Source organism: Cloeon dipterum, chromosome 4, assembly GCF_949628265.1.
Source record: "Cloeon dipterum chromosome 4, ieCloDipt1.1, whole genome shotgun sequence".
In the NCBI taxonomy this organism is placed as follows: domain Eukaryota; kingdom Metazoa; phylum Arthropoda; class Insecta; order Ephemeroptera; family Baetidae; genus Cloeon; species Cloeon dipterum.
In genome coordinates, this window is record NC_088789.1 from 15,963,968 (window position 1) to 15,989,393 (window position 25,426).

The 25,426-nt window shown below is 40.7% G+C and overlaps 4 protein-coding genes across 7 annotated transcripts in view; 2 read left to right on the forward strand and 2 right to left on the reverse strand.

The window, feature by feature from the left end:
• The window catches only part of sff (sugar-free frosting), a 27,900-nt gene extending 19,985 nt beyond the window's left edge, over window positions 1-7,915 (reverse strand). Inside the window, exon 1 of one of the 3 annotated variants that reach the window (XR_010575116.1) lies at window positions 7,422-7,911. Coding sequence is in view for 2 of the 3 variants with exons in the window: in XM_065488920.1 (XP_065344992.1) it covers window positions 7,422-7,533 (112 nt within the window). In the remaining variant the exon portion in view is untranslated. Of the gene's footprint in view, window positions 1-7,421 lie in introns of all 3 variants that reach the window. The other 2 variants (XM_065488920.1, XM_065488921.1) reach the window with 2 other exon arrangements.
• Window positions 7,916-12,474: 4,559 nt separating this feature from the next.
• On the forward strand, window positions 12,475-18,302 carry hrg (hiiragi). The gene is made up of 14 exons (XM_065488428.1): window positions 12,475-12,631; window positions 13,047-13,145; window positions 13,205-13,387; window positions 14,192-14,285; window positions 14,342-14,506; window positions 14,559-14,663; window positions 14,723-14,873; window positions 14,927-15,344; window positions 15,406-15,576; window positions 15,640-15,804; window positions 15,859-15,919; window positions 16,183-16,326; window positions 16,751-16,906; window positions 16,991-18,302. Exons 3-14 carry the CDS (start codon window positions 13,215-13,217, stop codon window positions 17,039-17,041), a joined length of 1,854 nt encoding a protein of 617 aa, XP_065344500.1. The 5' UTR covers window positions 12,475-12,631; window positions 13,047-13,145; window positions 13,205-13,214; the 3' UTR covers window positions 17,042-18,302.
• A 646-nt stretch (window positions 18,303-18,948) lies between these two features.
• On the forward strand, window positions 18,949-23,775 carry LOC135944667 (transmembrane protein 245). Its single transcript, XM_065491766.1, has 16 exons — window positions 18,949-19,056; window positions 19,120-19,282; window positions 19,491-19,772; window positions 19,826-20,119; window positions 20,173-20,422; window positions 20,478-20,563; window positions 20,611-20,856; window positions 20,913-21,087; window positions 21,140-21,264; window positions 21,317-21,445; window positions 21,506-21,673; window positions 21,737-21,941; window positions 22,176-22,360; window positions 22,413-22,644; window positions 22,698-22,872; window positions 22,933-23,775. Exons 3-16 carry the CDS (start codon window positions 19,539-19,541, stop codon window positions 23,135-23,137), a joined length of 2,709 nt encoding a protein of 902 aa, XP_065347838.1. The 5' UTR covers window positions 18,949-19,056; window positions 19,120-19,282; window positions 19,491-19,538; the 3' UTR covers window positions 23,138-23,775.
• LOC135944674 (protein-lysine N-methyltransferase EEF2KMT) lies at window positions 23,768-25,364 on the reverse strand. 2 transcript variants are annotated; one of them, XM_065491778.1, is made up of 6 exons: window positions 25,206-25,364; window positions 24,981-25,121; window positions 24,823-24,907; window positions 24,505-24,608; window positions 24,094-24,442; window positions 23,768-24,038 (listed from the first exon to the last, which is right to left on the reverse strand). In XM_065491778.1, the coding sequence occupies exons 1-6, from the start codon at window positions 25,284-25,286 to the stop codon at window positions 23,794-23,796; spliced, it is 1,005 nt and encodes a 334-aa protein (XP_065347850.1). In that variant the 5' UTR covers window positions 25,287-25,364; the 3' UTR covers window positions 23,768-23,793. The 2 variants fall into 2 exon arrangements, with proteins under 2 accessions (XP_065347850.1, XP_065347851.1); XM_065491779.1 differs by having other exon boundaries at window positions 24,981-25,148; window positions 25,206-25,321.
• Window positions 25,365-25,426: the final 62 nt, after the last annotated feature.

Genomic DNA, 25,426 nt, shown 5'->3' on the forward strand with positions numbered 1-25,426 from the left:
TCCGCCGGTGAGCTGCTTTTTATACATTCCGTTCAGGCAACGAATGCATAGAGTAGGAATACGCAATTTTCCACTCGGTTGCAGAGATTTTTCTCCTGCCTTCTCTAATTGGAGAACTTATCCTCGGCGCCGCGTATAATGCTATAGTTCAGCATCTGGCAGCCGCAAAGAACGAAAGAAAGAAAGAAAGAAAAAATAATGCTGTCGTCGACATTCTCGTATGTGCAATAATTACACGGACTTTTCCTCGCCGCCGCTGCGGACGGAAAATTGTGGAAAAGACAAGAGGGCGCGCGCACGCGGTTAATAATCTAATCCCTGAGGCCATTCGACGAGCCAGAGCGGCGGCAGTGGCGGCGGAGGCAGGGGAAGGGTTATTCACAATTAAATATCGCACCCTCGGCGCGCACTTTCAAAGGTACTGACTGACTCAATCCCGCAGCCAGGAGCACGCGGTGTGTGTGCAAATGTTGCCGAGCTATTGATTAAAACAACGTCACAGCCGCCGACGACGACCAGCGGCTTGTGTGTGTTGCAAAGAGAGTTTCCTTTCCACGTGATAGTGTGCAGTGCACTGTACGCCGGGCTGGGTACGGTGGCTATTGGTTGTGCCGAATTAACAAGTGGAAAAACGATCGGCTGCTCGATAGTTGATTTGTTTCACTGTTTTCCCGGCCGCCTCGATAAATGCATGAAATGCGCTCGCGTGAGAATTCTGATCGAGCGGCGAATCCCAGATTTCCCTTATCGTGTGCATAGCGTGTGATGAAATCGGTTTCGTTAATCATTCATCACACTGCGGATACTACCCAGGATGGCCAGGATAACGTATAGTTACAGTTTAAAAGGATAGTATTCTTAATAAGTTGTTTAATGATATGATGAATTATTAATTTTAAATTTTCTGAATGTAAAATCGACTGATGAGAGGCCAAAACATCCAGTGTTAGAATGATTTTTAAAGAAGAAGTAAGCCTTGCGGTTAATGAGCTTACCAAAAAAACCTCTTAACAAATAAAACTTTAAAGTTTTCTCAGTGATTACCTTATATAAAAAGTTCACAAATTTTTTCATTGTGTCTTTTACTCCCGTGCATAATATTCCCTCGCGCTGGAAATTTTCAATTTTAAAACTTTTTATTTTAAATAAAGGCAGTCCGAATAGACACGAAAAACTATCGTGTGGTATTAATGATATTTCAGCTTCATTGTATTGAATGTTAAATAAGAGGCTGCACTCGTGCCTGATAAAATAAATCGGGGAATATTAGCAAAACATGAAAAAGCCGAAGAATTCTTGTTTTTGCGAGTTTTTGAAGCGTTTATTCATCGAAAACAAAAAAGGAACACCACTTTGAAATTTTTACACGTGTCAGGGGAACTCTAAAGCACATTTACTAAATTCCAAAATCTTGAGCTCATTTCAAAAATTTAAATTTAAGGTTACTGAACATTTCAGTAGTTACCTTCGACCTTGACAAAGGACTCCAAATTTGGTTTTAGTTTGATCGAGCAAGACGAGAGGAATCCAAAGCATACATTTTTTTTAAACTGTATCACGGGGAGACCGAGATATTGAGGTCTCTAAGTTTTCCAAAATTGCCCGTTTAAATGAATATTTTGTCGAAAACACTTCTACTAGAAAAACAGATTTCTGGAGTAAATTTCGTTGAGTTTGCTTGACCTCCTCCCAATTTTGTCTTCCGACCCGTGACATTTTTTCGGGATAGGCTAGAAAAAATGTCTCTATCATTATTTACAACCGCACTTATCCCATTTATGAATACATGTAGTTTTTAATCTTCTTATTTTGAGTTCCTACCTCATAAAATACCTACTTATAGAGTTTAATCAGTAATTTTCAGGAAACTATGTCGTTATTCTTAATTGCTGGCGTACATCCTCTTGCACATAATTTGCCAAGTCTGCTCGTTGCCTGCCGCCCACGCGTGCAAAGTGATTTATACTATGGTGAGCAGCGCTTTCAGGACGTGCACTTGCACATAATTAAACCCTGCTAATTAGCGCACAATGAAGGCGCAGAGCTAAATCTAATTTCACATTTTATATTTGAGGCGCCGCAACTGCTCTCTGCTGAAACCAGTGAATTATGGTCCACGCGCGCGATGAGTGCATGGGGAGAACAAGGGTGCTTGACGTGCCGCGCGCGCTGCTTTCCATATCTTCTGCGAAAGCAACAAAAGACTTCGGGTAGGAAACGGTGCCACCTCCATGAAAAGAAAAACATAGCGCATGCTAAAAGGGTACTCTACTTTTTGAACGTGTCCTTCCTGGTCTTTACACTCTTTATGGTGAAACACATGCTTGGAATTCATATAGTAGCATCAAATTTCAGTCAGCTTTTAATTATCTAAAATATAGCCTAATTATCTAAATTATATTTTTGTAATTATGTAAAACATTAAATTGATTAAATTTGAATTCATCTGTTATTCATTTTTATTCATTAAGAGGAAAATAGAGACCTTTAAGAGACAACAGTGCTAAAAAAGTCTGCGAACGAATTTTTCCTTCCTCGGTAAATCGTTTGCTATTCTGCTACCGATGAGCGGGAAACCGATTGTTTGGTGTGTACTTGCAGCCGAAGAGTCGGTACATCGATTTATCATCGCATTAACACAATTAAATTTGATTTAAACCAACTTAATTGCAAATGAAAAAACGAAAATCAGAAATGCAGCTTTGGCTCTGTTCGGGAAATCCTCGACGCTGATTGACTGACTTGTCTCTCTTTAAGGTCTCTAATTATAAAAATAATCACGAGGCCAAAATAATTTAAGAATGCCTTTAACATCTCCAATGAGGAAGTGTTCTTTCTCTTGACAACGGGTAACAAAAAGAACAATCTGACTCACTGAAAAGTTTCAGCCGCTTTTTGGAGAAGTTTTGAGAGAAAAAACGATCGCGAATGCCTGGTAGTGCAAGAGGAAGGTCATAAAAATTTATGGCCGCGAATTCGACGCGTACATATATGAACTGCTCGAGAGCAAATATTAAAAAAATGACTCGCTTGACTTTTCCCAGGTCAATACGCAGCAGGTAGCTCGAGGTAAAGAAGAGCGTATTTGCCAGGAAACACACTAGAGAGAGAAAGAAGCAAGCATGTGAGTGTAAGCCACCGATGTCTGCAAAACTAACTGTTGAATAATTCAATTTTCACTGTCGTGTATGTCTACTTTTTCCAAGCAGACCTTTCAGCCGACAGCCACGCTGATTAATTTTTCCGCCTGCCTGCCACTTTTGAAAAGCAGATTTTCAGTTTTGCAAATGGCAAAGGTACGTGAAAAACAGTCAGAGGAGTTTTAGTGTTGTATTTCACTGGTCGCGGTGACTTTATAAGTTAGCAGGAAAAATGAAAGCGTTCTCTCCAACAATGAAGCCTCTCATGTGAGGATGGGTCGATCGCCGCGCTCGGTGCATTGTATGTAAAATGTATTGACGGGGGAGTGAAAAGTAGAGCGATCATCTGCCGACCCGACGTAGAAGCAATGAATGTGAAAATTGATTTAAAAGCAATCACAACAGCCTCCACGCTGCCACGGTTCAATGCGAATAAAAAGGTCAATTTATTCTTCCAAAGCACTTTCAACATGCGTTTTAGAAATTTCAGACTTTGATAACTCGATCCTTTCGTGTTCATGAGAAACATTTTCCTGGTTGTTTTTGGCAAGCTAATTAAGGCAGAATCGCATTAAGGATGCAATTATTTTATTTTCTGGCTTGTAAGTCGTGGAACTTTTCATTCTGTTTAATTTATATTGTTCCAATTAAGTTCTCAACAATTTTAAACACGCGAGATTAAAACTTGTTTTATGCTAAGGAAAAGGCACAGGAAAAGTACTCACTTAGTTCCTGCGATAATCATGCTAAAAATTTGGTAAAAGTGCGGAGATTGTCACATAAATTAAAATAAACATGTAACTTATTAATTCAACATTTTAATCCCTTTCCTAAATTCATAAAGGAGGTGATACCGCAAAACCCTAGAAAATCCTTGTTGCCAGCCTGAGAGGCCGCAGAGGATCCTGGGCCCAATGTGGCAATCGTTTCGCATCCCGCACCGAGGTCTTTGACTGAAATGCGAGACATTTGTCCTTTAAGCCGCTGGAAACCAGCAAGTGGCGAGTTGGCGCCGGTGCGCCTCCCAGCTCGTTGAGTTAATTGAGCATTTAGAGCACCAAATTAACCACCTTTTGCCAGCTCAAATGCCTCCCATTGCCTTGAAACTCCTGAGAATGCCTTATCAAAGCGAGCCAACAATGCAATGAAAGTATGGTCAAGCGCTGTAAATTTTGGAGACAATCGGCAATATAAAAATATATTTACAGTAGTAACATCCACTTTTGATCAGTGCATTTTGTAGAAAACTAACAATTTGATCATCTGCTTATTATAGCCAACAATTTGTAATAATTTTCAATCGATTCTCTGTTCAAACCACTTTAACGAGGGACATGCCTCTATTGATACTAAGAATCCGCTAAGTGCATGTAATTTATTCTGACCCCTTTTTACAGCAAACCTTATACAGTGTCATAAGAATGAAAACAGTTAAATTCATGCGTGTGTCAGCAACATCACACGCACACATAACGTAAATTGATCCCCAGCTGCGTGCCAGGGGAATCACAGAGGACGCCCAACCTTTTGCGGCTTCATTTGATTCACGGCCCTTGAATTTCCAAACGTCGTGCGTGTGCACGTATGGCAGGCACGCTGGACAAAAAATGAAACAAATTCGTGTGTGTCTGTACACACATTAATATGAGCTGGGCACACTCCGCGCTCTCATTGCAGCGCCAAAACACAAAATAAAAACCGCTCTCTCTCTCTCGCTCGCTGTAATGACTTTTTATTCAAGCCGGCAATGTGCGGTGGGGCTGTGATCATTTGCCACTGCTATTACACCGGATGTGACTTTTCCGTGCATTTCGTTTCTGCCAGTACACATATTTCACTCTTTACAAGAAAGAGATTTTAAGCTTTGCACGTCATCCCTTCAAAGTTTGAAAGTACGTACTTCATCTTTTTGAAGGAAGGTCCAGCAAATAGTTTTTAGTGTCCTTAGAAAACAAGAAAGGTAGAACGAAAAAACAAATTTATGGGTTTATAGTAGTAAACAAGAAAGCATGTTGAAATTTAAAATTATCGAATGGCTTACAATTAAATGGAATTACTAAGGATGGATACATGGATAACTAATTCATTCGATAATTTAAATTACCTACGTGTGTATTTATTCTCTTTTTTATTGTGTTTTGTGATCTTTCACGAAAAAACCTAATAATTTCCAAACCATTTTGAACAAATAATAGAAAATTAAATATTCCAAATTAAAAACGTGAAAAAATGGATGCAGCAATTATTACAGCTTTTAGCTCGTTTTCCCACAGATTGTATGGCAAAAGCTGCTAGCAGAAATGCTGCTTTTTGAGGTTGTGTTTCCATTCGATGGCCGTTCAATGGCCAACCGGGTTAATTGGTCCCATTGTGAGCCTGACCTTTTCACAGAACCTCCGCCTCTGAGGAAGGAATTTCACAGCCGAGAAGCCGGCAAATGAAATGCCAGAGAATATCGCATCTGACGACGTGGGCGAGTGGAAATAACGAACAGGCAGCGATTAAATTTCTATTCTAGTCCCCGTGTGGTAAGCAGTCGGAGTGAAAATCAATAATATCAAATGAAGGATATCAACAATAAAAAGTCGTGGAGGAGTGCTGGTGTTGGATGACAAAAATAATATTATTCAGACTCGGCGCGGCCGGCGTGCTGCTGTGCATGCAGTGCTCAAAACTTTTCCAATAAACGGCTTGTGCATGGGGAAAGAAATTGTTTCATATTCATACCGTTGAGTATGAAAGAGCTGCTGATAATTATTTTGTGGGGAGAGGCTGAAGGAAGGAAAGACTGCGATAGAAATAGGAAAAAGCCGTGCACCGCATACTCGCTCGCTCGCGCTCCAAAGAGCCACTCGAAAAACAATGCGGCAAAACAAGAGGGTACAAAAATGCACTGCAAAAAGACTTCTGCTCAGCTCTGCATAAAATTTGCCAAATCGCTCTACACATACATACCCTCCACTCTATGAATGTGGATAGGGGGAGGCTTACTTCTCTTGCATTACAGCGTACAAGAGAAACATGTACTTAGGGTATTATCTTAACTCACTCAGTCAGTTTGCTTATTCAGTTGAGTTAAGTGGGCTGCGAATTTGTTTTTTATGCAATGGGAGATGTATAATGGGAAATGTAAATTTGCAGGGGGCTAATTTTTTTCGTCTAAAAATCAAATAAAAACATTAAAATAGCAACCAATAATTTTCATGATTTTGCATGAAATCAATGACGAGACTAATCTTATTCATCTATCACATTTTGAGGCTGCAACAGCCTGCGCTATTGAGTTTCCTCCAATGGAACGCATGGATGCGGAACTTTTGGCGAGTCGGCAAGTTAGGCGACCAGTTGCAGCGCGGTGCGTTGCAGCACAGCATGCTGGCTGCGGCAGGCGCGACACACAAAAAGCGCCTCTCTGCTGCTCTTGCTCGCTCGCTATTGTAATGTCCCGAAAACGTGTGCAGCGCGCGCTATCGATTTTCTCTGCACGTTACTCGCGCCGCGAGTGAACCCGTAGTTCAGCCGGAGCCAACATAAACACTTGAGGTGCCACTGAATCAGGCCGAACTCGCGGGATTTTCCGTTTCGAGCCCTTGTCACGCTTGCGAGGCTTTGTTTTGCAGCAAGATACACGTGTGTTTCCGCGTCTTATAAATCGTTACAAAATCGCTTCGCCTAGATAGACGGAAAGTAATATTTTTAGTTTGACATTTTGAAACCGGACTGTATTCAAATTATTTAAAAAACGTAATGGACAATGTAAAAGAGGATGATTCAGGTCAGGAAATTTTTACTTGCATGAAAATTTGTTTTAGAGCAAATATTGACCGAGGGTGCTATGTGAATTTCCGGGAAATCGCCTCCAAAGAGTGTATGCTTTTCAAGTGGTGAGCACAGTTTACCAACAGGAAATCATGACTGTTCTCGTTTAAAGGATATTTTCCATACCAGGAATCATATAAGGATGGATCGCAATGAAAAGATTTAAAATCGAGATGAAAAGATTACCAAGCCGATCAAATATTCAATAAATTCGGCATGGTTTGGATTTTGACCTATTGTTTTGTAGAAAAACGCCGGCAAAAATCACTTTTTTATTTTTATTTATTAAAAATAATTAGTTAGCGTATCTTTTTTCCGGGAAGACGAAAAGTCAAAGCAGTGGCCAACATGGACCCCATGTGTCCGCCCGCGTTGTCCCCTGGGGAGCAATCGCGAGGGCGAGCGGGCAGACACAAAGGTCCGGTGTCAAATGCACGGATATTGTGTGGTGTGCACTCGTACCTGTCTGACCCTTGCCCAGGGTCTTCTCGAGCCGGTAGGGTCCGACATACTGCTGGTTCTCGGAGGAGACGGGCTCCTTGCCGAGCTTCCTCTCGCTCGGCGTCGACGTCATTCTCGCGGGGCAGCCTCAAAGGCTCATGTCGAGCGGAATCTCACTCACTCTCGCACGGCTGGTGTTCGCCATCTTGGCGCCGAATTTCCCGATTTCCCGACGCACTCTCCGCGGCTGACTCTCGGCTACGGCCCGACGACGGCCTCCATTTCGCTCGGCCCGCACTGACACACCCGCGAATACCTGCACTGTGCGCCGGAACACCTCCCTCAGTGAGTCATATTTTAGGCAGGGTGCGAACACTCGCTCGTCGCCCGTCGTCTCTCTTGTTCGCAAGCGCTGGGGGAAATGGACAGGCGGTGCGGCCGTGTGCGCCAAGGGTGGAAAAGCCGCCGCATGCCGACGCACCCCGCCAGGTGTCTCCACCAAACAACGCTTGCAGACTTGAGGCCTGGTAGCGGAAAATTGACACTTCCCACGCCGCCTGATGCCTTTGTGATTTCACCACGAATAGGCGTTTTAAATTTTAAATTGTATAATTTTGACACAAATTGCAAATAACAATTGGTATTGATAGAAAAAATGAAATCGTTATGCACATAATTATCTATTCTATGACCTGGATCATCGAGACAAACTAAATGATGAATCAATTTTATTAATAAAGATGGAATTAACCAAAACAAATTTTCCCTTGCACTTCCAATAAGGACAGAGGCCGACAAGACAAAGTCTTGGTTTACCAACAAAATACAATGTTTTATGTAGCCATGCTGGTAGCGAGCCATGTGCGCCTGATAACATCGTAAACGATAAAATGACACAACACTCCAGCACACGCTGTAAGGGAAGAGTTTGATCCAAGGACTATCGTCTACCTCATCTCAGTTATTTGTTAATTCAAGAACAAAATATTTCATAAGTAAAGAACACAAAGAATAATGCATTAATCCAATACTTATTACGGTTCCCACTTATGTAAGTTTCACAAACGTGAACTAAATGGAGCAAAATGAAAATTAATATTCTCATTGTATAAAACATTGGCAAATTGAAAATTTTAAAGAACCGTTTATACTTAAATGAAATCAATTTTTTAAGAAATGATGTTATTTTAAATTAGTACTTTATTAAACGCAATTATGCGTGCAACACTAAGCCTGCAACCGTTCGTTGAAAAATAAATTTTATTTCATTTCTAAAAATAAAAAATATTTATGTTTATTTAAATTAAGTAAAGATTATACAGTTAAATATTTAGCAATATAAGATGCAATACTTAAATTGTATTGCTGAACACAAAAATTATTCCACTTCTCTAAAAAGTGCCAAAACGACGATCGTGAAAACAGATTTTTGTTAGAGATCAGCATTGGTTTTCTTTCACAACCAATTTCCATAGCTACCGATGTAATTTGAAAGTGCGTCGTTAAGAGAATAAGAGAGAATATAAACGCCCTCATCTAATGGAACAAAAGCATTAAGGTTGTCCGGCCGTCGTTCGCTAATTAGAAGCGGGGAGAACGCGGCGTCGGCAGGCGCGATATTATTTAACAAGTGGAGGCCGCGCGCAAGAAACCGCCCCAGGGGGAGAGCAGAGAGCCACGCGCCGCCCGCATGTCAGTCATATGCGCGCAACTGCACTGCGGAGGGTGCTATCGATTTTCCGCCGAGCCGCAGTACAAATAGCAGAATTGCTTTCTTCTTAACTGTCTCCCTCGGGTGGGGCCCGAAATTCGAGAAAATCGGCCCCGGCACACAATGTTAGCGGGTCGGCCTTCGATTCGGCGGAAAAATTGCCATCAACTCGCGGCGAACCGCCAGTCTCGTGTTCCTCTCGTCGTGGCGACACCCACGCGGCTGCGGGGGTGAGGTCTAGGGTTGCCACCCACCCGCGTTTGGGCTAAAAACGACAACCCTAGCCAGGAGGTTTTCCAATTTAAAAATTCGATTCAAAATTATAATCATTGCGGGTCGGAGGGGTAACTTTACCTCATGCATATCCCCACATAAAAAATGAAGTGACAAAATATTAATTTTTGACACAGAAATGCAGAAAAAATCAGTCCGTAAATTATGTATGTTAGGAAAAATATCATTTTAGCTTTTGTTTGAATTTAGGCGATAAATTGTTCCTCATAATTATGATGAATAAAACAAGACATTTGGGAGCACTGCTCGGGCATTGATATAATTTTCAAATGGGGCAAAGAATTGATTTCGATGAACACTTTGACTGCCTTACAAATTTAGCATCGTGTGGCAAGACATTTCAAATATTTAGAAAAATATTATTGAAACTTTTTTGGATTTTATTGAAATCATGCATTTTGTGCTAATCATTTACATTAATGGCACTTCTTAAATAGGGGCAAAGGTATTTGTCCATCCATTTTTATGTATCCTCCTCCTAAAATTTCTTGTGTCTAAGGCGGCGGGACGCGAGTCGTGTCAGTTGGTTGCCTGAGAGACGCTCGCGGCACACGTGTGTGTTCTGCGTTGGCAGTCGTAAAACACCGGTTATCGCGCGCAATCAGCCTCCCTCGCACACCTATATTGTGCGCCACTCCAGGGAGGGGTGCTTTTCAGTGCACCCTCGCTGCCTGCGTCAACTGACAACTCGCGCCGATACCCTTGCTGGTAGAGAGTGCGGTGTAAAATCACACGCCCTCGTGAATAGTAAGCGTGTGATGGATGCTTATTTGCACTCGCGCGCGCACACACACACACACACTTGGCCAGCAGACAGCGGACGGAATTGCTATCAGATTGGCAATAAATTGAGAGGCTCGTCGGCTCTGTGTGATGGCCATGAACACCGCAATTCACAAACATAGTCACTCGTTCAGCCTGATTACCAAAACTTCTTTCATGTTTTTCTTATGTGATCATTCGGAGATCTGTTTGGAAAATTGCTTTATTTTTCCATTTTTAGCCGATATGGGATTTTAAATGTGTTTTTGGTCGGTTTACCCCTTTCGAGATGGCAACCTCTATTAGCGAACCGAGTTGTTCGCTATCAGGGGGTCACCCATTCAAGAAAAAAAAAATCGCGAAAACTCTGCGAACGAAACACATGATGGGCGCACGGGCCTCCTTGGAGGAAACGCAGTCCAGAAAAGGACCAGCCCGGCGTCTTTTATTGAAACGCTAAGGCATTCGTCCCGTGAAATTAATTCACGCATGCTGGTAAGATGCAAACCAGCAAGTAGCGAGTCGGAAATCAGTCGCAATACATCTAAATCCGAATGGTCTCGGCATTGCAATGCAAGAGAATTAAATGGTGAGCTCAGATCAGCCCGCACTTGACCCCTAAACATTATCACTTAGATTCTCACACTCTAAGTGCACGCAAAGCAATCAATGCAAGCCAAACAGCATGAAATAGTTGAATATTTCATAGTCCATAATATGTATTTTAAGGCTTTACCAATTAGCCATTTTAATTTAATTTTCTCCGGTTTTTCACTAAAACACCATACAACTTCTTAATTGATGACCCTGTTCCCTTTTAGCTTTTACTGCACAGTATCATCAATAATATTTTAATTTACTTATGTCGAATTTTATTTATTTGCTGGTCGGTCTGGCGTTTCAATTAAGGACCCCAGTGCGGGGGCAGAAACACGGTGAGCTGTTTCTTTTCTGGACTGGGCTTCCACCAATGAGGCCCATGAGCCCTTTTTAGGTGATATTGGGATTTCAGTGAATTAGTCGTTAGCTATTACATAGTGGTTCGCCCATCCCGAAAAATGTAATTTTTATTGAACTTTCTCTTTGAAGAAGACAGAGGACAACTTTATAGCCAGCTACGGCTCATCTTCTAGATTTAAATAAATTCATTCTTATTAAATAAGACCTAAAGGGCCTCAACAGTTTTAGATAAAATTATGAAAAAAAAGATTTATCATGTTTAAATATATTATTTGCGTTCGCTTAAAATTGTCTACAGCTTGAAATAATCAATCTCATTCTGCTCGTGACATTTGAAGTGTACTGCGGTATAACAAGTTTTGTTTCCTCGCCAGCGCACATCAAGGCCTTGCTTTGTAAACCTTTTTTGCTGACCTTTGCGAAATAGCTACCATGTGAAAGAGATTTAACTGTGAAGAATTATTCGAATTATTGTTGAGTGAGCGTAAAACAATATATTTATTAACGTTGTGAACTTCAATACGAATAAGATTTGCGAATTAGGACGAGTTTTAAGTGTACGACCAATTTACTTCCAGTCCCTAAATATTGCATATTGCAATAGAGAAGAGAGATCGCGGTGATGTGTATGTCAGCCGACTTAAACGTTAGTTTGAGCAGGGTTGTCAACTGCAACCTGCAACGTTATTTTTCTCCTTAAAAAACTATTTTCGCGAGTTGGTCGCTATCAGGGGGTAACCCAGCCCATTTTAAAAGAGGTATAAACTGATTAAATAAACGAGTCGAAGCATTTTAAGAATTTATTAAACTTATTAAATTGCTTCTATTTCACACAGGAAGCGAATTACAAAAAAATGGCTCATTTTTTATAACTACCACATCGCTACAAAGTACAAATATATAAATAACCATTTGGCTTTATACCTGCTTTATACGCACCTCGTCATCTTTTGATTTTATGGATTTTATTACATTTAAAGGGAATCGTTTTGGAAAGAGGCAACGACTGTTTTTGGCGCCCTTACTAATGCTTTACCGCTGTCCAATAAGGAAGCAGCACTTCTTGTCTTATTGTAGCTGCTAAGTTTGGGGAGGGAACAGAGAGAGCGGTAAAGTACAGTCCACGGCGTTCACGCTTCACGGTTCACGCTCACTACTACTCGGTGTTCGACTAAACGATAATATGTAGTTAATAGTCATTGATCTCAAGACTCGAACTTGAAACGGCTTCTTTAAGTGGGGAATAAATTTTTTCCATTGAATCTGACTGTTGGATATTAAATTTAATCTTAAAACTTTGAAATGATAAAATGTTTTTTCTGGAAAGTTTAAATTTTAAATGTGTTATGTTGGCTATGCTACTTTCTGTTAAGTTGGTAGCTTGCATTAAATAACGCCATGTTTTGCAGTTGTTTTCGTAGGTCTGTGTTATGAAATTTTATTGAAATTTTCAGAAGTTTGACGGCAATTTTTTCGACTTGCAATCCACAGAACCTCAATCATGGTAAGATTAAGAGTTGCTCATTTTCCATGCAATTTTTTACCAGGTTTCGACTTCATTGTAGCAATGAAAACATGTTAAAAATCTTTTTGTTAGCACAAATTCGACGCTGCCTAGATTCTATTGTTTAGAAAACACGCCATCGGTGAAAAGCAAGCCATCACGAGCGCAGTGTTTCATTTTGCATCGTATTTTTTGTTTTCGTAATATTTTTAGAATTCCTCTTCATTCTCACTTGGTTCGGATAAATAATAATGCCCGAATTATGTATTTATCTTAAATGAGCATCTCTTTGTAAAATTCGTGAATTTTAAAATTGAAGATTGAAAACAAGAAAATACGCATTGAGATAAACATTTGTTATTTGTGATCTTTTGTTATCTAAACGTGTTTTCTTAAAAGTTTTCACAAATTGTAGGACCCGTCCATACGAATGCTGATTACGACGACGAACTGATTTCTTGATCCGCCGGCCAGTAATATGTTGATACGGTACAAACGCGAGCAAGATTTCCAGGTACAGACCAACTTGGGAGGAAAACGAACTATGTGTGACCGACAGTCATTGTCATTCAGATCCGACAGAATGTGGTCGAGCAACCCCCAGAGCCAATCTGCGTCCCAGCAGCGGAATCTTGGCATGACTTCTGCAATCAGCTTGGCCTTCCCCAAGGCCATCGACTTGCAGAGGACCAAGGAGTTGGAAGAGGCCCTTAAACCTTATGATGTGTTCGAAACGGAAGCAGAACTAAACCATCGGTGAGAATTTGCTTGATTAGTAGCATTATTAACGTCTTGCTGAACACCAAAAAGATACCGTTTTCTATACTAACAAGCTGATTTAACAGTTAAATTTAAAATATGTATTAATATTCTAATTTTTGGCGTGAATAGGTTATCACGTGCATTGCTTTTGGGTTTTCAAACAAGCGTGCGTATAATTCGTACACCTATTCGCACCCAAAATTCGTTTTAACTAGAGGTCTGAGCCAAGAGATTTTAGGTGGCTGGGGGAACCAGCTTAGCCAAATTTTTTGCCCTGCGGCAGCTGGTCGTTTTCACTGGCGGCTGGCGCGGCTAACAATATTTTAAACGCGAAGTTAACGGCCCGAAGAGCCGAAAGACATTTTTTATCCTGCACTTTTTAAGTTTTGACCCTTTTTTACCGTGGCTTAGCCAGATTCACGGCAGCTGGCGGCTGCCCATGTGACCCTAAATTTTCCGGCTGGCGCGGTGCAGCCCAGCTGGCTGAGACCTCTAGTTATATCCATGGACCATGGATCTAATTGTTATTAACTGGTAGATCTGTTTTGCAAACTTTTTTATGTAAGAAGAAGTAGACGTGATGACATCTTGGATCTGAAATATAAAAATGTGAATAGGTGTCTCGCTCTGTTGATGAAGCGCGTGTTTATTGCACTTCATAATTAGGATCTAAAACGATATCCTCCTTAGAAAATACTTACAAAAATAGGTGTCTAGTGATACAACATACAGAACTAACAATTATCTACCCTGAACGATACAACTAATTTGTTTATTGGTTTATTTATTTACGATCAGAATGCAAATATTGAGCAAGCTCAATAATCTGGTCACGGAATGGATCAAGGACGTGTCAATCAAGAAGAACATGCCTCCAAATGTAGCTGAACAAGTAAGATATAAGTCTGATTACTATTTCCTTGTGATGCTTAATATTTATTTAAAAAGGTTGGAGGAAAAATCTACACGTTTGGTTCTTACCGCCTAGGAGTGCATCAGAAAGGTGCCGACATTGACGCACTCTGCGTCGCGCCCCGCCATGTTGATCGAGCGGATTATTTTTCATCATTTTTTGAGCTTCTCAAGGCGCAGCCAGAAACTTCCGATCTCAGAGTAAGATAAAATTTTGTACCTTGCAAGCTTAACTTTCTTTTCTATGGCACAGGCCGTTGAGGATGCCTTTGTACCTGTGATCAAAATGGAATTTGATGGTGTGGAAATCGACATGCTCTTTGCTCGCTTGGCCCTCCGAGAAATACCTCCTGACATGGTTTGTATTGTTTTTGCGACTGCAGCACGGATTTTTTTCTATAACCGAGTGTATTGCAGGACTTGCATGATGACCTGCTTTTAAAGAACTTGGACCCCAAATGCGTGAGAAGTCTCAACGGCTGCAGAGTCACAGACGAGATACTCAGATTAGTACCAAACAAAGACTCTTTCAGGCTTACTCTGCGTGCTATCAAACTGTGGGCTAAGAGTGAGAAAATTTTAAACATGGCCCTCACTAGAGTATAACTTGATGCATTTCAGAGCACGGAATCTACAGCAACGCGCTGGGCTTCTTGGGTGGTGTGTCGTGGGCCATGTTGGTGGCACGCACATGCCAGCTTTATCCAAATGCAGCATCAGCAACTCTCGTCCACAAATTCTTCTTGGTTTTCTCGCAGTGGAAGTGGCCCCAACCGGTTCTTCTGAAGCAGCCTGACTCTGCCAATCTCGGGTTTCCTGTATGGGATCCTAGAGTCAACGTTTCAGACCGATTCCACCAGATGCCCATCATAACTCCCGCCTACCCTCAGCAGAACTCCACATTCAACGTTTCTGTCTCCACGAGAACCATAATGCAAGAGGAGTTCAAAAAGGGACTGCAAATAACTGACGATATCATGCAGGGAAAAACAACATGGGACGCACTTTTTGAACCTCCTAAATTCTTCCTCAAATACAAGTGCGTTGCTTCAAAAAATGTGTAAATTGTGGCACTCCTATTTTTTTTTTAATGATTTCAGGCATTTCATCGTTTTGCTTGCCTCTGCAAGCACTGCAGAAGACTTACTAGAATACACTGGGTTGATTGAGTCCAAAATCAGACATTTGATAGGCAATCTTGAGCGGAACAAGTTCATCACCATAGCTCACATCAATCCCAAAAGCTACATACCCATTGAAGACTCTGTTGCGTGAGTTTGCATTATTTAAAATCTGGAAAAATCAACTGATGGTAATATTTTTATGTCTTTTAGTGAGAAATTCTGCAATTCTTGGTTCATCGGGCTTGAGTTTGCAAAAACAGAAAACTTAAACATTGATTTGACTGTTGATATTAAAGCGTTCACCGACCTAGTTGATAGACAAGCCGTGAAAATGGGAAAAAACGGATCAAAAGTAGACGCGAAATACGTAAAGAGGTAAGTGATCGCAACTTTTTTGTCATATGAAATTTTAGGATTGTCCTGTTGCAGGAAACAACTGAACCAATACCTGCCCATATCGGTGACTGGCGCTCTTAAACGAGAACGAAAGGTATGCGAAGATTCGGTAATCGAAAGATAGCGAAGAATCGTTGATTAGGCCAGTAATCTTCAAAACTCAACTCATTTGCCAAAATGATGACTGACAATGCATGCTTTACTAACATGTTCATTTAAGCGTAAATATAAATTTTTCCCATTATCCACCTGTGCGTACTGATTTGAACCTGTTGCTTTGGCCTCAACGATTTGGTCGACCGAACGAATCCCTTTTTTGAACAAATCCCTTTTTTGAAACATTGCTCTTCTGTTCAGTCGAGTACGGGTGCAGTGAACTCTCACCTGAATGGCAGCATCGACAATGCAAATGCTGCTTCGAGTCCGAGCCCAGCAAAACGAAGAAAATCCGAGGGCAGCATCGATGGTCCGAATAAGAAAATGCAAACCGGAAACGGAAATGTGAGTTGCATGACCAGTGGGGGCGATGTGTTGCATGAAAATAGCACCACTAATGCAGTCACATGTAAACAGTAAACAGCTTATCAATCTACATAGTCCGCTAAATTAATTGGGTTTGGAGTGCAGGTATTAGTAGTCCATTCTTCCCTGAAGCTGACGATCTGAGGAAAACTGAATTGCTAGTTCCTCGTCAGAAGAAAACTGATTCCCAACTTCAAACTTTCTCTCTTTCTTATGGTAGCATTAGTGCTCATTTTGATACTTCTGCACTTAATTCTCTTTTGGAATGCACGAATCTTGGATCTAAATCGCCGGCTTAGTGGGTTAGCGCAGTCGCTTCGAACTCTTCAACTCAAAATCTGCGCAAAACCCGCCAACAAAATCCCCAGCCAAAACCCTTATCGCGTGATTACAAACCCCTTAGGGAGACGGCGAGTTGACGATCATGCGCGGCGGGGACGATTCCAACTCAATCCTGGATGACTCGTCCAACCCGTCTCAAGATACTAGCTGCCGACAGCAGCTGGACTCGAGCATCGAAGCCGCCGTCTTGGCGAGTGTCACTGGCAATGCTGAGCAGGTGTGATGCCGTCCAGGGCGATTGCATGCAAGGGCCGCTTGGATGTCTTAAATGTGCGATAGTTAACCGAGTGTTTGTTCACAGCAGGCCGGTGAGCAGCCAACAGCCAAGGAGACGAGCGTCGCTTGTTCGTAGTTTGGTAAGTGCGGTTTTTCAGCAGCAGTGCCGCGCCCCAACACCACCCAAGCAGTTTTGTGTACATACTTACTGTGTAGCTTCGGTGTTTGACGAATTTTTAAAACTCCATTCTGGACCTTTGAGCGCAGTGGAAGTTTTTTTTAGAATATTAGCCATTCTGACGACTATCTGTTTAGTGCTGCTGGTAAATATTTATTTTTAAACAAAAGCAGTTTCTCTTGGTATCAGCTGAACCTGATCGGTATGGTTTACTGGTGTGGGCCTCTGTCATATTTTTTTAAGAGGCCCGGCCGCACCGCACTTCGCTATATTTCAAGTTGCAATACTTCCAATAGTTTTCACGTAAGTTTGTTTTCATCGATGGCCGGTGTACTTTTTGAGTTCTTTGAGTTGCAACTCGCTAAAAATCTAGGGAAATTGTTTTAGCCTGAAAGTTCAGCCAGGCACTGTATAAATATTGTTCAAGCACTTATAGATTTAAATTCGTGATTCATTTGAGCCATTATAGAATATCTGGATAAATTCAATAGACAAATCCGGTATTTAAATGGCAAGTAATTATAAGGTGTTCATTTTTTACTGATATTCATAAACATGCGAGTAGTTGATGAACGCACTATTATTGTAATAATTGTACCATATTTCTTGATTTATTGCGCTCTCACTACTACATTACTACACAGATCATTCCTCCCTTGACTTGATAGGCGATTTTTATTCTGTCCACTTGACGCAATTACAATGCATATTGGCGCATGTCTGCAATACCAATTTCTCGCGAAGAATGCTCTTTCGATCCGACACGCATTTTGGACAATACATCAGAATTGATGAAACATGCGGCAGGATTTTATTGTTCTATTGCTTGTTCTATTGATTTATCATGATAATTGTTCTTAGTTTCTTGAACCGGTCACAAAATGCTGTAAATAATCGATTGGTAACTTAGATGCTGAGTTATGACGAGAAGTAACAAAGCGTTGAGAAAAGTAGATGCTGCGGCCCTTCTATGTAACCACCCATTTTTTAAAAACACATTTTATCATAAAAACGTTGATAGAGAAATGTAATAAAAAGCGAACTAAAAAAAATTGTGCATGTTTCATATATGGAACCGTGACGACTAATCAATGGAATGTGTGAAAATTAACACACAGAGTTATTCATAAAGAAGGATGTATCATTGGTCAGCTAACTGTAGTGTCCTCATTGTAAACATTTTACTTCAATAAAGGTACCAATTCCACAAACACCACAATTAACATGTTGTTTATTTAATGAACCTTTTTCGGGGCCTACAGGGCTCTAGTTTCCCTACGCATTGATAAAAAAATACTTTGATTATATCGCATACTTTTTCACTGCATGCAGTGTAATTTTTTTTAAAGGGTAAAAAATGAAGTATCTTTTTTTAAATCTGGTCAGTATCCCACTACCCCTTTTCAGGTGGAACATAAATAGATTTTTGTTTAAACCGTATTTCAATAATCTTAAATCTGATAAGAAATGCATAAATAACTATTTATCGATTGAGATGACAAAATCTAATTCAGCAGAAGATATTGACATGAATAAAAAAGTTGAATTAAAACTCATTTATTATCATTTGTATCTGAAGGCGAAATAGGAAAAGGGAAACTACATCATGCATATAATTTAAGTCATATATTGCTCAAAGATAGTTTGAATATTAATTTTATTTTATCCGTTTCTAATTATAATGGGTCATGTTGTTGGATTAAATTTAATAATATCCATAACATATAATTTATATACAGTATATAAAACAGTATAATATATGTAATTATATTATTCTATATAAGGAAGAAGTCAACGAGCTGAGCTGCGCCCATTGTCAGCTGCGCGCCACGAATACATACACCCTAAAAAGCGACAGCGGGTACGCCCCCCATTTAAATTTTCATGTCAACAAAAGGGTGTGGAAGTCGATAGTCAAAGAATCATCTTCTCATTCATTATTCCCGAAGTATTAGTGCTGACTTTGATTGATAGTATGTGTCATTGATCACAAATGTTTTAAAAATCAATTCTTCTTATCATGCATCTGTTTCTAGGGAACAATATTATGTACTTCTCAAAACTATCGTCGCATTAAAAAAAGTTGTGGACCGAACGCAATAGCAGATACATACATACGCTAACATTGACGTAACGGCCAGGAGGAACATGACCCGCTCTACCCGATTAAATTTTATGCCTTTCTAAAGTGAAGTGCAAGTAAGTATACCTTGTCAATTCTAAATAATATAATTCATAACATTGCTTGTGTCGGTCGTCAGAAAGTGTTGAATGGCGGCTGCACTAAGTGTAAAATTTTATTGCGTTAATTTTTGAAACAGTTCCACGGATACAATCAATTTCTGTCTCTTAGGACCACGCACTTCTCATATGTAAATGTGTTCTTTATAATTTTGCTATTTATAAGGTTAAGCCTGCCCCTCGGGAGAGGAGGAAGTCCTCAACTTCCCTAAAGATGGCAGCTACTCCACAAAACGACTACATCAAGTCGCCGTTTGAGCATGTCTTCAACTACCTGATACCGCAGGGTCACGAAAAGGCCCTTCGACATGCACTCTACAATGCCTTGGCACTCTTTCTCCTCATGGTCTGCACCTGTGTCGGCTATGCTGTCTGCTTCATCATGGAGCCTTTTATGAAACCCTTGCTCTGGGCGCTCCTGTGCGGATCTGCCCTCCATCCTTTCAAGGTTGAAGACACGCTCCACCGCTGTAAATGCCTTTCTATGTGTTTAAATTGCAGCAATCGCTCGTGATTTACTTGAAGTCCTGGTTCTCCAGCCTTAAGGGGAACTCTACTCCGTTCATCGTAGGTCTGGCTGTTACTCCGTTCCGTGTGGTGAACTCCTTCTCCAATCTAATTGGAAACCTCATCTACAAGCACCTGACGGCATTGCTGGCCGTGGTGGGCACGGTTTTTATAGCAACCCTGGCGTACCACTACATGCCGCGTTTCGTAATCATCATTGCCAAGGTCTGCGGCTCCTTCACCCTGGCCATCATCAACTGGTCCGTGTCCCACCTTAGCTTTTGGCTGGTTCGTAACAGAAAGTTTTAAATTTTGACTGAGTTGATAATTTCGATTTACAGATCACTTGCGTTGCTGCTGGGTATGTGGTCCTGCTGTGCCAGAGCAAAAGCGAATCTTCCCAGCGGAAATTGTCTGTGATGTCTTGCATTTTATGGCTGGCCACTGTGTGCTGGGCGTTCACCGCTCTGTTCAACTCCAGCATCGAGAGCAAAGCTTGGAACGTAGCGATTTTCTCCTTTGCCTCACTACTGCTCGCTGTGGGCTTAGGCATGGAGGTCTGGGAAACGCACATTCAACGAAAGCTGAAGGGTGAGATTAGCAGTGCTTTAAATGAGTCAGTTTTTACTGTAAATCAAATCACTAGGTAGTGAAGCCTCTTTGCTGGAAACGATAAAACTAGTCTTCCTACAGGAAGCAATCCCAGAGCTGTTGCAGAATGATATTAAAGAGGTTAGTTCTGCTGCTAAATGGAAAATAAATCTAAATATCAATTTTAGGATGATGATGATGCTGATTCTGAAGACGCGCAGCTGGAAGAAACGCCTCAAAGACCAGAGGTTGCAGCTGTAGATGTGAAATCGCCAATTGGAGCTGCGACAGACTCTATTTGTTCTCCAGACACAACCGACCACCGTGGTCTTGGAGGCAAAAGACTTGCGTTCAGGAACATTAGGCCAATGTCTTTGATGTCCAGCAGATCGGGGCACATCACATATTTTACCAGCACGCCATTCAGGCCTCGAGTAATATTGCGATGTGCTATGTTTATGGCCAGTCTCTCACTACCTTTAAATTGCAGCATAGGATTCCAGAAAGTTTCTTGGTTGCTTCTATAGCACCTCCAGAAGGCTTGAATAGCAACCACTGCTTGATGGCTGTCGGTTGGGCTTGCCTCGCCATGTTTTTGTACAAAAACACATGGCTGCTTGGAGTTGTGCCACTGCCTCTGGTATTCTACTGCATCAGCAAAGGCTGTATGTGCAGAGTTTTAAACGCTTAAACTTCCATTCACTGTGAAAATTTCAGTGTCATATTTTGGCGTGAAGCAGTTCATCTATGCCAAATCTTCAGATATATGGTTATTAGTGGTTGACTGGTGCAAAGAGCGAGAAACTTCACTCTTTCCACCGCCTATCAGAGGAGTCATAAAGGTGAGTTTGGATCTTGATTTGCTTGAACCTGTAATTAACTCTATTGGTACAGATAATTGGACGGGCTCACAACTGGGGTGCATCTTTTGTAGAAAATTCCATTGACATGGCTGCAAGTGTCGTTGTCATATTTGGACTCATCATTCTCTCCCTCATGCTCACTATCTTCATCTTAATCCAGGTGAGGCATAAATTATATCAAATTAAAAGACAATTTAAAACAAATTTAAAATATTCACAGATTTACGGTGAAGGAGTGCACATTGTTCAGACCGCAGCTCAATTTGCAAACACCACCATTGTCAACAATCCTGAGCTGCTGCAAATGCTGCCAGAAGGCATTGGCGATGGGATTAAGCAAATGCTGGACAATGCATATCAGTATGGACGAGAGGGGATATCAAACATGGTCTCTACAATTTTTTTAACCGGCGAAACACACCAAATAAATAATCAATTGCTTTGTGCTCAGGTCAGATACATGATTGGTAATCAAATGGACACGACAAAAGCGTCTCAGCTTGAACACCAGGTGTTGGAGCTGTGGGATCGCCTTTACCAGGTGTGGGTTATCAGCGCAGCTTCAAACGATAACAATGTGCACGGACCAGTCGTCACGAGCGATGCAGTTTTCTCCAGCTGGGACTCTCTTGTCAGCAGACTGACCACCACTCCAGGTAAATCTCCTTTTGTTTTTTTAATTAAATGTAGAATGGGATGAGCAATTAAGTAAAAGGGTTTCTTGTAATGAGAATATTTTTGGCTAAAATATTTTCTGTCATAAAAATGAAGAATAGAGGCAGGATTTAAATGAATATTTACTTAACAAACTTATCCAAAAAAGACTGGATTCATATTTTTCCATTGCACAAATCACCAGAAATATTTCAAAATATTTCTCATTATTCCAGAACTTCTTGATTTTGGAGCCATGACAGGTTGGTTGAAGGCCAACATGGGCACCCTGACCTCGGTGATGGCGTCAGTGTGGACGCTTTTACAGGACAATCTAAGCCTCTTCTTTGGTTCTCTCACCACGCTGCTTTCAATTGTCCTTGGAGGCGGGACTGCAGTACTTAACTTTCTTCTAAGCCTCGTGAGTTGTTTTTGGTTTAGAAATATTTGTTTGTGACAAATATTTATTACAGGTTGTCTTCTTCACTGCCCTGTTTTATTTGCTCAACTCGAGCGGCTCTTTGTACAAGCCGGTGGAGCTCATCACCAACTTTAGCCCAACAAACGGCAAGCGCTTTGGTGAAGCCTTGGAGGCGTCCATAAACGGAGTTTTTAGAGCCTCTTTCAAAATGGCTGTGTTCTATGGGTCTTGGACGTGGCTCATCCACAATTTGTTCCACGTCAAAATTGTGTACCTTCCTTCAGGTAAATATTAAAAACGCCCTCTAGAGAGACATGTGAAAGCAATTATGTTCCAGTTTTGGCCGCAATGCTTGGTGCTGTGCCCTTCCTAGGCACATATTGGGCTAGTTTGCCTGCCACCTTGGAACTTTGGCTTGCGCAAGACAGGGGGTTTGAAGCTTTACTCCTCTTAGTGTGCCATTTGTTGCCAGCATCAGTTGTCGACACCACAATCTACTCTGAAATCAAAGGGTACAGAAAAGCATTCAAATATAATATAAAGGAATTTGATCTTTATTTTTTTTTTTACAGAGGAGGACATCCCTACTTGACGGGCCTTGCCGTTGCTGGAGGAATACTTTGCTTGGGAGTGGAGGGTGCAATAATTGGGCCTCTTCTACTCTGCAGCCTTTTCGTTGCTGTGAACCTGTCAGGCACTTTAATCAAAGAGAAATCAGAGCCAACCGTCGACGAACGAACTATCCAGGCTCTCTCCCACAGATCAATCCGCAGATAACAAACAATGATTTTCTAACACCTCAATTCTATGACTCTCATCAAGAGAGCATTAATGTCGATTGATAAATTGATTGTATATTGAGACTCGCGTTCTTTGCTAGTGCTCTGAAGCTTGAATATAATCAAATTATTTGATGGCATTTAAAGTAATCATGGCAAACATAATTATGAGAGCGTTTTTTAACTAAACTTTGGTTACCACCATTAATTTTTGTATTAATGTATCTTTATAATATTTATAAATAATTGAGTATTTTGTTACCGCACTGGAATGATCTGACCTTGGCATTTACTAATGCGTCTACACTTGACTGCACATATATAGGCTGATATTCTGTAGCTTCATGTATACTAAAGGCTTCTTAAATTATTTTTGCTAAAACTTTTAAAATTTCCTGTGAAAGAAATAATTTGCTTGAGTGGTACAAATAATGCTGTATTAGTGATTGCATTGTAACTTTAAAGCTCACTGTGGCAGCTGGTATTTCATTTTTGCTATCCAGCTTGTTTGTTTTCTTAAACTAATGAACTAATGTCAAACTGATATTGAAGCAATTCTATAAAACACTCAAAGTTTTGAGACCAGCACTTTGATTTATAACAATTATTACAAATAAAAGTCATCATATTATGCTACTTAAAAATATTTTTTATTCAAGACGATAATGTTAATCTGTAGAATAAAACAGGAAATTGATGTTCATAGACAAAAAAGTCCTTGCCTGGCGGCTGTTCCTCATTCACAGACACTTGATCCCCCAGTGTGGCAAATAGGCCATTTAGAGTGTCTTCATTTCTTAGAGTGCAAGCTAAAATCACCTCAACGCCTTTCGTTCTAGCCAACAAGTTCAGGAGCGTGTTGCTGAGGTCTTTGAATGCACTTGGGTCATAAACGACATCTTTTTTAAGGAAGGAATTATTTTTTAAATTGACTTTTAGTTAAATCCACATTACCTGCAGCTATGATCAATTCAGGAGGCTCTTCTATTATCACATCAGACGAATTTTCCCAAGGTAGGTTGAGCACAGAAACAGCAGTTTCCTCTACACAGGTTTTCAGCAATAAGTCCTGGTTCTCTCCTGTTCCTACTTCAATTTTTTCTTCTGAGCAATTAATGTTGACCGTTTCGACCAGCTGTTGCAGCACTTTTTTGTGACCATCGGTCATTATGACCTGTTTCGCTGAGCAACCTGCCGCTATAGCCATTCCAGTGAATCCGCATCCAGAGCCTAATTCCAACACTGTTTTTCCTACAAGCCTTTCACGGTTCTCCAAACACCATTCAGCTAAAGCAAAACCAGCCTGGAAGGGCAAAAATGAAATTTTAAATAATTAAAAACTATTTTTTCGCAGAAAACCCATACCTGCCAAAGACTTAAGCCAGTTGTTCCACCGCTGAGAAAATTTCCATCCCCTTTTATTATAATGCACTTGTTGCTGCTTGGCAACGGGAAATGATGGTACTGGGCTGGTTAAAGAGTGCGGCGGTTAAATTTTATAATTGGAAAAAGTTAAATCAATTCCGAATTACATGTTCTATTTGTTTGCTTTTCCATTTTTCTGAAGTTTGAAAAACAAAATTTAAAATAAGAATGGGACGCTTCATAATAGTTAATAGGGATTAAATTACATAAATATATATATTGTAAGTAGTGATCATGTACATGATACTATACACTTACCTTCCTGAAATTCCTTTTCTCTTTGTAACAAATCGCAGTATAAGTAAAAGAATTTTTCAGAGATATCGCAACTACACGCTTCTAGCTGAAATTCACCAAGTACAATTTACAGAGTTATACTATGTAATTTGATAAAGGATATGTAATGATAAAATTACCTTGTCCATGAGAAATTTTAAAAACCATTTTTGCAGTGACATCTTGACAGGATATTTATGGACCGTCTCAAGCTCAAAAGTCATTTCAATAAATTCCGTCTGTGTTTCTTCGCTTTCCTTTAACACGTCCACTAAATCTTCCTAAAATTTCAGAATTGTTGGAAAATCCTCCAGATTAAACCTCCTCTTATAATTAAACGGTTTAAGATGATATATTACAAATACCAGCTTGGGAAATTTGTTCATGGATAGCGACGCCAAGAAATGTATCTGCGCTTCCTTTAAAACTTGCAATTTTTCAGTCATAATAATTTGGCAGAGTAAAAAACTTAAAAAAAAACCAGCTGCGCTGAGTGAGTGAGCGATTGGCGATCAAAACAGAATCACGCGTCCTTCGCGGGCACTCGGGCAGCTGACTAGCCCGGCGCTCTCCACTGCGGGGCTTA

What these genes read in the sequence shown, in the direction of transcription:
- hrg (XM_065488428.1), top strand. Translation starts at nt 13,215, where the DNA reads ATGTGGTCGAGCAACCCCCAGAGCCAATCTGCGTCCCAGCAGCGGAAT. An exon ending in GAGAAATACCTCCTGACATG is followed by an intron (nt 14,664 to 14,722) that starts GTTTGTATTGTT and finishes AGTGTATTGCAG; the next exon opens with GACTTGCATGATGACCTGCT. An exon ending in TGCAAACCGGAAACGGAAAT is followed by an intron (nt 16,327 to 16,750) that starts GTGAGTTGCATG and finishes CAAACCCCTTAG; the next exon opens with GGAGACGGCGAGTTGACGAT.
- LOC135944674 (XM_065491778.1), bottom strand. Translation starts at nt 25,286, where the DNA reads ATGACTGAAAAATTGCAAGTTTTAAAGGAAGCGCAGATACATTTCTTG. An exon ending in TGAACAAATTTCCCAAGCTG is followed by an intron (nt 25,122 to 25,205) that starts GTATTTGTAATA and finishes CTGAAATTTTAG; the next exon opens with GAAGATTTAGTGGACGTGTT. An exon ending in AGAAAAGGAATTTCAGGAAG is followed by an intron (nt 24,609 to 24,822) that starts GTAAGTGTATAG and finishes CTCTTTAACCAG; the next exon opens with CCCAGTACCATCATTTCCCG.
- LOC135944667 (XM_065491766.1), top strand. Translation starts at nt 19,539, where the DNA reads ATGGCAGCTACTCCACAAAACGACTACATCAAGTCGCCGTTTGAGCAT. An exon ending in GCACGCCATTCAGGCCTCGA is followed by an intron (nt 20,857 to 20,912) that starts GTAATATTGCGA and finishes TTTAAATTGCAG; the next exon opens with CATAGGATTCCAGAAAGTTT. An exon ending in CTATCAGAGGAGTCATAAAG is followed by an intron (nt 21,265 to 21,316) that starts GTGAGTTTGGAT and finishes CTATTGGTACAG; the next exon opens with ATAATTGGACGGGCTCACAA.